Raw genomic sequence first — 12,150 nt, 5'->3', positions numbered from 1 at the left:
TAAAATTAAAGTTAATTTCAATTTTAAAATAAAAATCAATAATAAAATTGAATTTCTATTTTTATTATAAGAAACAAATATATAAAATTATTTTAAATTTTTAAAATAAAAACAAATAATTTTAAAAATAAGTTTCAATTTTTGTTATAAAAATCAATAATAAAAATCCATTTTAATTTTTATCATACGGTCTCTGGTAGTTTCAAAAATTGACAATTAGAAACATGGAATATTAACTTGAATATAAGTTTTCGAGGGAGAGCCCATGGAATTAATGGGATGTTAATGAATAAATTGCTAAAAATTATTTAAAGCATTTTGCTATTATTGTTGCTTGCATAGTTTTGTCCCACTGTGCAAGGGTTCGCACAATTTCCGACTGTCTCTCTCTCTCTCTCGCACACGACAAGAGGGCGCAAAATATTATGATTTATTTTTATTATAGCGGGTAAAGTGGTCTTTACAAGCATCAAACAGAGGCGTAACAGGCTTCCCCTAGCCAACATCCACATCCACATCCAAATTCACACTCGCACACACACACACACACACACACACACACACTAACACTCACACTCACATCAACTGCCATTCAGTCGCCCACAAGTGCGCCAAGCAAAAAGGCAGTTAGTTGGTTAGCAAAAGGTACGCGGTGTGCATGAAGATGGGAATTTGGATGTGGATGCGGATGTGGATGTAGCGGATGGGCTCGTCAGGTGGCTGGAAACGTGCGTTTGGGATGGGGGGAAAAAGTTGTTAAATGGACGGGTGGATTTGCACTTGCCGCGCTGACTGTTATCTTCATTTTTGCTTTCAGTTATATTGCCTGAGAATTCCTGTGGGAGTTGAGAGCCAGTCCCGGTATCAGTTTGGTCCCTGTTCGGGCGCCAGTCTGCTCAGCCCCTTGGCCAAGGCTAAAACAAATTGTATACCGGCCATGGGCATGGCATAAAAAACAAGCGGATCAAACAACAACAACGACAACAATTGCAACAACAATGGCAAATCGAAAAAGAGTGTTTTTAGCATTGACCATTGAAATTGCATTAATGCTACGTTACGTTTGTCTGTAGAAGAGTCAGAGAGCAAAAACCACCCTCTTGATAATGGAAATCTGCGTATAATCCCCGAGAATTGAAATGATGGGCGGGATAAACTAGTTATGGCCATTAATACGATCAATTTGATGCTCACTTCGGTGTAAGTAAATAACAACCTTATTGAAAATGTTGAAAACATATTTGCCAAACAAAAAAAATAAAACCAAAAAAAAAAAAGAAAACACCAACTCAACCCTCCGAATTGTTTTTCCCCTCACCAACCCAATTCATATTCGTTGGGCATGTCTAATGGTGTTTGTTACCCGCCTTTTGGTTGAGTATTTGTAACTGATAATTGCAAAGTTGTTGCCAGTTTTCGAGCTATCCTCATACTCATCAGCATTCCCCTTTCTCTTTCCCATTCCATTCCATTTCTATTCTCATTTCCCCCTCTGCCTGTGCATTAAGTTTTACATATGCTCGGTTTTTCCAGCCATTTTCGGAGGGTTCTGTTCTGGTCCGCAGTGGGTCAAGTGATGCGTTGATGTGCATTTTAAGCTAGTTAACCTGTTAAGTGTCATCGCAAAAAGGGTACGACTGCCCCTTCTCCTATGACTCGTGGGCGGATTTTAAGGTATTCCATCGTCAGTGGGTTTAACACATGGCCGGATTAGATTTATTCCAAACAAAGCAAGTTAACTTAACTTTACTTAACCTTAACTCAACATTTTTAAGTCAATCAAACGTCGTGTATGGGGTAGGACTAGTTTATATATATTTGCTTATTAGTCCATTAAACTCAGAAAATACACTAGTCTATGTATTACTCTTAGATTGATTTTTTCAATGGGATTAAAATTATGTCTTTGTTGCAGTAAACTTAAAAAATTCGATAAAAAATTATGCTGAAGATATATTGAAAACTAGAAAATTATACTATGAAGGTTGTGCATTAGAGTGCATCGATTTGTATGGGCCAAAAGACAAATTGTCCTTAAGACATAATTTATATAAAATATTTCTCAACCTAAAAATGTTGTTGAAACTGGAAGAAAGCATATTAAAAAAAAAATAGATAAAATACTTACTAAGAAGAAAGTTCTATCTTCAAAGCTGTGGAAGTGATGGATTTTTGCGATTTGCTAAATTTATAAATGAATACAGCGAATAAGACCTTTGAAGTTTTTTGATTATAACAGCTCTATTTATAATTATTACTCGCGAAATTATCACCATTTTTTTTGTGAATATTCATTATTTTTATGACATGTGTAAACGTAAATAGATTCATTTTTAAAAACTGCCTAGTTTTTATCTTCAAATCGTAAATTGTTTCACTGAATTTTCAAAACGACCCCTACAAATTCCATGAGGAGAATAAGAACAAAATAAAAAGATGCAATTCATCGGAGTACTTGTAATTACTAAAGTATCCGTAATTCTACTTGCATTGGTATTCTTGCTTTTAGAAATTCTACTGTGGCATTCGGTAATTGATCTCACGACAATTTGTATGGCAATCTACACGCTTTAATCCCATCGACTAGCTACATGGACTTTCAGTACAAACAAAGCTAGTTGGCTGTTTAAGTACTAAGTATTGTAGTCAATTGTAAGCCGCAATTTGGAGCAATCATGGTTTAAACGCGTACTCAAAGTTGTATGAGCTTAAAAGGACTTTTGGCCGGGTCTCGAATCAAATTACGCTTAAATGCACTTTGCATGCATTTGAAAAATAGATGAAGCCGGCAAATGACAAAAGTGCAATTCAAAGTCGAGTGGTATCGCGTCGTGTTGTATCGTGTCTTGTCGTGTCTCGACTAGTCTTCACCTGTAATTGAGAAACTATTTTTAATCGACGGGCAAATCGTAATGACCACGTCCATAAAAATGTAGTCGTATTGACGCGTCATGACCATAATGAACGCAATAATGATCCCTTACTCCTATCCACAAAACTGAATCTCCTACACTGAAAAAAAAGACCAACTTCTAAAATCAAGAACATTCACCTTAAATATTTTGTTCTTGAAATAAGAACATTTTAGGACCATGTTACTAATACTAAGAATATTAATCTAAAAAATCAAAGTTCTTAATACAAGAAAAAAAATTTAAATTGTTAGAAAATAACGATGTACTATTTCATATGAAACAAATTAGAAAAAAGAAACAAAATTATAGATTTAAAAATCATTTTTAATTTTTATTTTTTTTTATTTTTTTATTTTTGGATTTTAATTTTAAGAACATTTATTCTTAAATTAAGAACTTGTTTTTATTTAAAATGTTCTTAAAACCAAGATGTGTTTTCTTAATTTAAGAATTTGATGTTCCCGACGCGTTTTTTAGACCAAAATCTTGATTTGAGAACATTTTTTTTATCAGTGTACTCCTCCAACACACACCTACATTGCTGGAACAGTTACTCGTATAGTCGCCGTCCTTCTCCTCATCTCATTGTCATCCATCTCTGATTGTCTTGCAATAAAGAGACAGCGCACAGCTCACAGACGCCTCTAAATAATTGATGATGAAAAGAAAACTAAATAAATAAATGAATCAACGGAAGTAAAGCGAACGATAAATAGCGAAACGACGCAACAAGGACACGTAGAGACTCAGGTAATTCAACCAAACAGATGTGAGGGGGACAAGAGACATGGAACATGGAACACGGTACACGGAACGTGGCTGAAAGCGGGATGTAATTGTCACTGGATGACACAAAGCTTTCTTCACACAATGCGAGTCCAGTAGAATCAAATAAAGTGATAGAGGGAAGGAGCAACTGCCTCAATTTCAACAGGTCAGTTCGAAAAGCAGCACAATCTTTAGTTGAGAGTGTTTGTCTAGATTCTAGACTCTAGAATATACTCTGTAGATACATAATTATATCATATTATAACTATCAGATTCTTTTGAGGTATATGAAAATCTACTTTTTATACTCTGTAAGCCTTTGAACTCCAGCGATTTTGAGCTAAAGTAAAATGCTTCTTAAAGCATAAACAAATTAACAAAACAATTAAAAATTAAAAATCTCTACCAAAATTATATTAAAATTGTTTTATTCCATGATTAACTTTTTCCCTATTTACACTCACGCGGAAAGTCGCATTGCATTACGTGAAGTTCATAAAAATAAAATACATTTCATTAAGATTTAGAAAATTAGAAAAAAAATTAAAGTTACTGGACAACAAAAGTGTTTTTATGCCAAAGTATCGCAACTTTTCCCATTGTTCTACTTTTTGTGCTCATTTTTGGGATGAGCGTTTCCATTATTTTCGTTTATCCTATATTCTTAAGTTTTTAACCAACCCATTTACTAAAAGTATGCACTCATTTTTACAACGTTGAAGTTCAGAATTCATGATTGTTTATATTTTATTTACTAACTATAATTTGCATATAACTATTTATTATTTATAAACATTGGAAACAAGTATATGTGTGCACATATAGTATGTAAGTTCAATAAGTTTGGTTTTTCCACATGCTAACCATTCATAGGGTATATAAAACCGAGAGCGTTTACTAAACAAAACGAATGCATTATTAATCATAAAATTGTTGTGTTTTTCTTGTGTGCCCATCACTTTGTTATGGTGCAATATTAAATATGGTTAAATAGTTTATTGTGTCAATCCAGAGGTGATAAATCGATAACTGGGGCGGTTAATCGATTAATTATGCAAGTGTACAAAGCGGTTATAGTTAGAGCAAACAGAAGAGTGATAGAGAGAATAAAAGAAAAGAGAAATGGAGTGAGAGAACTTTTGTCTTTTGATGAAGAGGATAAAGATTCAATATCATTAGAAATTGGAATAACTCGAGCTGTTCGTAGTAGAATTAAACAGGGTGTTTTCAAAGGTACGAGTCTAATTCAGATAGTTCCTGTTTAATTTTATTTTTTATTATTGTCAAGTTAGTTTTCTGTAGCAAATATTTGTTGTAGCTGTTGTTGTTGTTGTTGTCGAGGAACCCACCCAAAAGTGGAATCGCTTCAATTTGGTGGTTCTAGCGGTTGACTAAGTGGAATTTGATTGCGTGAGGAGTGGCAATGGTAAGTTAACGATATTTACTAAATAATATGCTTGTTCTATTGGGTACCGTTCAGTTCAGTTCAGTTCAGTTCTGTTGAGTTGTATTCAGTTTGTTTTGGTTTTCTTTTTTTTTTTTTTTTCCTTTTTTTGGTGTACGGTCACGACAGGAAAAATCAAACAGGTGCACTAAATGAATTTCAATATGATAAACCTCTTGTGGTTGCCGGTACTTGTACTTGTACTTGTACTTGTACTTGTACAAGCAACTGTCAGGTGCAGTGCGGGGTGGTTGCTCGCGGGTGTGTGTGTGCGTGCGTGTGTGTGTGTGTGTGTGTTTGCTTGTGTGCGGAAAATGATTTGAGGGAAATTGAGCCATATGTTGCGAATACTAATGGATACGGCTTGCAGGTCTCGGCCGGTCGCGCTGGGCTTTGGGCTCCGGGTTCTGGGCTCTGGGCGGGCTCGACCGGAAATATGAAAGTGTAATTTAAATTGAATTAAGTGTACTTTTTCGGTTAACATGCTACATGTTAAATGCAGGGATGTAACGTACACAGCACCCGCTTGCCGCTTTCAAGAGGAAAACCTTTGCTAATGTTGTTGTTGTTGCTGTTGTTGTTGTTTTTGTTGCTGCTGAGGCTGGTGCAAAATCTGTGATAAATGCCTGCAAGTGGCCAGTCACGTCACTCCTCCCAACCCCCTCTCTCTCTCTCCCCTTTCCTGCTCTGCATGGCCACCACATTAAATCACCTCTTGCGCATTTGCACAGTTTGGAAAAATTGATAATATTTGTAGTTGTTGCTGTTTTGTAATTGTTACAAATGTGAGCTCCACCCTCTTCAGCTTCCCATTCACAAAAGCCATAAAGTCCTCCTGCCCCTTGAGTTTTATGATGGATATGATTATTTTAATTAGCATTATATTTGCTCTTATATTTACCCTTTTCGTATTCTCATAATTGGCTTTTCATATGCTCGCAAAACTTGCTCATTGCGTGCCAACCAACCAAAGCAAGCAAGGGAACGGTGGCAGGGGGAAGGGGGAGTGGTGTACCTTAAATTACTTTTATTTAATGAGTTTTGTAATGTGCAGAACTGTGGGTGAGACGGAGTTTATAGCATTCTCATAACGCTTATGACACATGTTACCAGCATTGATAGACAGCAGCCATCAAATCAAGTGGAAAATTCTAAAGTACACTTTTGGAACGGGAAAAGTGTGCATCATTCCACCTAGACAGGTATCCGCCCTCACCGTTAGAATGTATTTTACGTCTATACCAATTTCTACGAACCGTAATTCAATGGAAGTTTCAATTTTGTGGTACTATTTACGATTCGAATGGCCGAAATAATTGTAGTTAATTTTGATAAAGGGTTAAGTAAACCAAGTAATTTATACTTAATGCGAATTTTGATAAGAATGGACGGGGTTGAATTCATTGGACATTGAATCGCATAAGTATTCGAAAACAAATGAAAATTTTCAATATTGTTTGCAAATTCGTTTGATATTATATTATGAACTATTATTATGAAATTTGTCCACAGATATAATAATTATAAAAGTATAAATAAAGTATATATACTTCAGAAAAATCTAACTTTGTAAAATTAAGCTAACTTTATTGTAAATATATTATTTAGTTTCAGCTTTAGTTTTTTGACTTCTGTTAGTCGTGAAAAAATAAAGAAATAAAATAATTAAGCCAATGGTAGCTCCATATAAAAGTTTAGAAATAAAATAAAATATATCGCATTTTTTATTTTTATTTAAAAATATCAAAAATAAGTGATATTACGAAACTTGTAAAATACAAACTTGGAATTAATTGTTACATTGACATTTTTGCTATAATAATTAATAATAAGAATAATTATAATCCCTGGTTAAAATTTAAAAAAAAAAAAGAATTTCAATTTATTTTTAAATTAGAAACTGAATATAAAATTGTATCTTTCCTGGATATACCGTCTAAAAGAAGTATATGTTAGATTTTCTCTTAAACGCATATTACTCTTTATGGGTTTAATGTTCGTAAAGTCATATATGTCATCTGATTTGCAGTTCCAAAAGAGCTTCTTTCTAAATAATAACGACGTTTGCTCTCATACTGTCAAAATAGTGTTTTGAGAAATACGTCATCTTGTTAACAAATATACCAAGTCAAAGAATTATCAACATGGATATCAGTCAACAGCTCTAGCAATCGGGACTTTATCATAATATATTTGAAAGTCTCACAAAGCATTCGGTTAACTTCCAACTAGACTCCAACAATGGCAGCAAATCAAGATGCTGGCGCAGATCTCGATTTTAAGTCGAATTTGTCGAACTGCAAGAGGATGGACGATATGGAGTTTGAAAACGAGAGTATAGAATTCTCATTTGCGCACTTTGAGCATCACTGGCGTCTCTATCTGATCAACTTTGAGCGTCAGCGTTTACAGTACGCTGGTATCTGTTGTGGTCACAAGGAGGTCCTATACGGCCTGGATGTGGGCTTGTTTGCCGAGGACATGCAGCCAATGGTTTTTCAGGACACTATTAAGGCAGCCGCAAGTTCCCTCAGCCAAAAACCTTATAACATAAACAACAACAACAATTGCATGGCAAAGGAGTCAAGAGGCTTAAAGGCAACTACTTCTCCCAATACTGAAGACAGCTGCAATCGACTAGGTCATTCTCACTAGTCTTAACCCGATCCCCAACTCGAACCCAAGCCTTTGCCCGAACCGGTAACCAAACTCAAGCCCACATACTAAATTTTCAGAAATTGTAAAAGTTGTCAAACCGCAATCCTAAATATTTGACGTGAGATACCACGTCAGGTTTTACCAAAGAAAAAACGGAAAAACAAATAAAATAAAAATCAGCAAGTAATATACGATATACGTGTAGTACACAAATGTGATGAAAAGTGCATTCAACACATGTCTATGTTCCCATCAGCAAAATAAAGACATCAAGTGTAGCTAAGAATAGGTAAGTTCGATACTGATACTGAGAAAATATCATATGGCATTAGTATATCATAATATTGGGTACTTGATATTAAAATTAAGAGTTCTATGAATTTTTGAAAGTTTCATTCATTTGATTTAAAACAAGCGGGAAAGGCTATTGTCGAGATCCCGACTGTGAGATATCCGTAACATACTTTTAGGCACTTGTATTGCTTTGAAACTTAAAACAGCCATTAATACAGTTATATTTGCTCGATCCTCTTGCGATTAAGTAGGATTACAAATAATTATAGATAACGTTAATTATGGTGGTTATCAGCGGTTTGTGGGAACGGAAGAGGACGTGGGGTTTCTAGAAGTCTGTCGGCCGAATTCGGTTATAGTCTCTGATATCTGGAACGAATTGACCAAAAAAGGTTGTTGAAACTGGAAGTAAGGCGATTTTTTTTTACTTCGAAATTATGTTCGAAAAACTAAATCTCGACATTTCGAACGGTTGTTTTCAAAAGCAGTTCACTTTGAAATCTCTTCAGATTTCTGGAACACACCTGAATATATCTATTTATTTATGTTTGATGTAACGGTTATACAGATGTCTTAAAAATTGTTAAGAGATTTCATAAAATGAAATAATTATTGAATTAAAGTAAATTAATTTTTAAATTAAATAAAACTGCATAAAATACATATTTTATAATTTTGTAGATTATATATATTATATATATATATTATAAAATATTTCTCAACCTAAGAATGTTGTTGAAACAAGAAGAAAGCCGATTTTTTTTGACTTCGAAAATATGTTCGAAAAAACTAAATAACTGACATTTAAGGAACATCGACATTTCGAACGGTTGTTTTCAAAAGCTATTCTCTTCAAAAACTCTAGAGATTTCTAGAGCACACCTGATAAAAACGGAATGAGGGAGCTTACAATCAAATTACTTGGTGCGAGTACTTCTAATACTTTCATACTTATAGATATAGAGAGTTTACTTGCTCAATTTAATCGTAGGACTTTAGGCTAGTCTATAAGATGACAATATTTCTATAAGTCAATATGTTTGCATTGGGTCGGGGATGTCTTCTTCTACTTGGTATTCTTGGGTAACAAACAAATTTGATAACGGTAGGAGAGTTTTTATTGCTCTTTGTAATTGGAAGGAGAGAGAGAGAGTTGGAAGGGGATGATGGCCAAGTCCCTGGATAGCTCATTGTAATGCTAAGTGTAGAAGGTTGTTGCACCTGAGACCAAAAGCGTAACTTGAACCAAAAGGGGAAATGGGGTAAGAACGTTCAGCTCTCAAGTGTGTTGCTGAAAATTAAAGTCCACACGACGCTGCACACGTCAAGAATTGGAGTGGGAAAAGTGAATGGATATGGGAAGGAAATCGGAATTGGTATGAGAAAGAGAATCGGAATCGGAATCGAAATCGGAGTGGGAACCACAACAACCACCGTTGTGGACGGCACGTGGACAATGCGCACTTTCGTTATGCTCGATTGTGCCGAAAACAAGTGGAAATTCAACAGCAACAGAATCTGAAAAAACTAGCCAACAACTAGCTAGAAATATGCATATACATATGTATACACTCGAACAAAAAGACCAACTTCTAAATATTTTGTTCTTAAAATAAGAACATTTTAAGACCATTTTACTAATACTAAGAATATTAATCTAAAAAATAAAATTTCTTAATACAAGAGTAAAAATCTTAAATTGTTAGGAAAATATAAATATGTAATATTTAATTTAGAACAAATCAAGTTGGGTGAATCTAAAAAAATTAAGCTAACATTTATAAAATTACCAAGACAGAATAAAATGTATAAAAGTCAAAAAAATAAATAAAAATTTAAAAATCATTTTTAACTCTTTTATTTTTTGATTTTAATTTTAAGAACATTTTTTTTATTAAATTAACTTGGTCTTATTTAAAATATTCTCAAAATCAAGATGTTTTTTCCTAATCTAAGAATTTTATGTTCTCGAAGCAGTTTTTAGACCAAAATTCATAGTTTTGAGACCAAAATCTTGATTTGAGAACATTTTTTTTTATCAGTGTATACTCGTATATATACACATATGTTTGTAGGCACATATACATATACATAAGTGGAAACAGGTTGCTTGTGTAATTTGATTACAATCAACTTCTAATAGAGTTTCAACCACCAACGGAAGAAGGTGGTGCTTCAGCCACATGACAGTGACACAGGCGACAGTTAGACAAACTCTCGTAAAGCCACTATGCCACTTGTCGGACGCGCCGCCACCTCCGTTCCCTTCCCCCCTCACAGGACTTGCACAATTGTCCTTTTCTCTGGCACACACACAAACACACACACACATACCGCCCACAAGCAGCGGCCCGCGGTCCGCCTTGAGCTGAAGTAGCGGTACAATACAATTAACGACACGAATCATGATGTGCTTACCTGGCAAACGACCGTCACGTGGCTCGTTCCCAGAAGGCTTACACGTCACAATTTTAATTTTATTAAAGAAACATTTCAAATTAACCACATACACACATACACACACACACACACACACATACACACGAACAGGACAGGAACACGCATGTGACCAGCAAACTCGGAAATTGAACTTGTCGTTGTGATTGTTGCTTTTGTTGTTGCTCTTATCAAAAAATATGACTGTCACAAAATGCTGCATGCAGGACAATTTTGCACCGGCTGCTTAACGAATAATATCCCATATCCGATCCACACACAACCACATACACACTCACACACACCCAAACACAATCATCCACAAAGAGGGCTAATTACAAGGCAAACGCAATCAACCAATTGACCAAATTTCCGTTCAGTTCGTAACAATCAATTCCAATTTCTAAATAATGTCAAACATAGTAATAACTCATATGGAATTATGCCCATATGTAATTTTAATTTTTAATCGATTGATAAATTTATATTTTTTATTTTGTTTTTACTTCTACTTTTGCGCAATGTGCCAAATGCCAAAATTTTTTTTTTTTTTTGTAGAATAATTTATATTTTAAAATTATTATAAATCCTTAACTCATATGGAACTGTGTCCATATGTAATTTTAATTTGTAATCGATTGATAAATTTATATGCTCTATTTTGTTTTTACTTCTACTTTTTGCGCAATGTGCCAAATGCCAAAAATTTTTTTTTTTTTTTTATTAAGAATAATTTACATTTTAAATTTATTATAGTTCCTCAAAAAATTGGATATCACAAATTTTGGGGCATGGAATGACTTTCGTTACTAGACTTTTACATCGTAGAGTAATTTTTTTTTAAGATATCTATAACGCACTCATATACAGTATTAAATTAAAAATAACATTTTTTTCAAGGCTGCAAACAAAAAGAACGTTGGTAAAGGTTTTGTTGGGTGCTTTAAGCCACAAATCATGACTAAAGTTTGGTTCAAGGACAAGGTTCCCCAAACCCAAGGTTTGGTTTCGAAGCTTGGTTTAATTTAATACAAAAAAATGATTTCATTGTATACAGATATTCATGATTTTTGTACACCTATAAAATTTCTTATTCTTATAATAATATTAGAATTTTGTAAATAATTTAAAATTATTTGATGATTTAAATATGACTTATATTTATTCGAAGTCTTAGATAGTTGCGCAATATCACAAAAGCATAAAATTTTTGTATATATTTTTATTTTTGAACAAAACCTTTTTATTAATATACTGGTTCAGGTGCAGGATTGAGTTGTAAATAATTCGAAAGATTCGACTTATGATCCGGTTCGGATTGAATAAAAACCCGAACCGATCCGATTCTGTAAGGTTCGGTTCAGAACCGGTATCCAGATCATGATTTTTTGTGCTACATTTTGTAGATTTGTTGACTTACCTGTAATGGACGTTGCGGGGGGCCACTCATCGTATGATGATGGTACATCACATCGTGCTTGATTTGGGAGGGCATTTGGCTATGTACATGCTGGGCTTGGTGCTTCTGAATGTCGACGGCGGCAAGAGCTTCCGCTCTACTAAGAATGCCGTCGTTGATACCCGCAAAAATATCACCCTGTATCGAAGAGAATCAGAGCAGAATATAAATGCAAT

General features: G+C 34.3%; 1 protein-coding gene across 8 annotated transcripts in view; it reads right to left on the bottom strand.

The window, feature by feature from the left end:
• Positions 1–12,150, bottom strand: part of LOC117792815 (inhibitory POU protein) — a 38,800-nt gene that overhangs the window by 14,822 nt on the left and 11,828 nt on the right. For 3 of the 8 annotated variants that reach the window (XM_034633114.1, XM_034633139.1, XM_034633147.1), the window contains one exon: positions 11,932–12,112. In XM_034633114.1, the coding sequence (XP_034489005.1) occupies positions 11,932–12,112 (181 nt within the window). Of the gene's footprint in view, positions 1–11,931; positions 12,126–12,150 lie in introns of all 8 variants that reach the window. The other 5 variants (XM_034633123.1, XM_034633131.1, XM_034633097.1 and 2 more) reach the window with 3 other exon arrangements.

Source organism: Drosophila innubila, chromosome X (genome assembly GCF_004354385.1).
Source record: "Drosophila innubila isolate TH190305 chromosome X, UK_Dinn_1.0, whole genome shotgun sequence".
NCBI classification, from domain to species: Eukaryota; Metazoa; Arthropoda; class Insecta; order Diptera; family Drosophilidae; genus Drosophila; species Drosophila innubila.
This window is presented reverse-complemented; position numbering and strand designations above follow the sequence as displayed.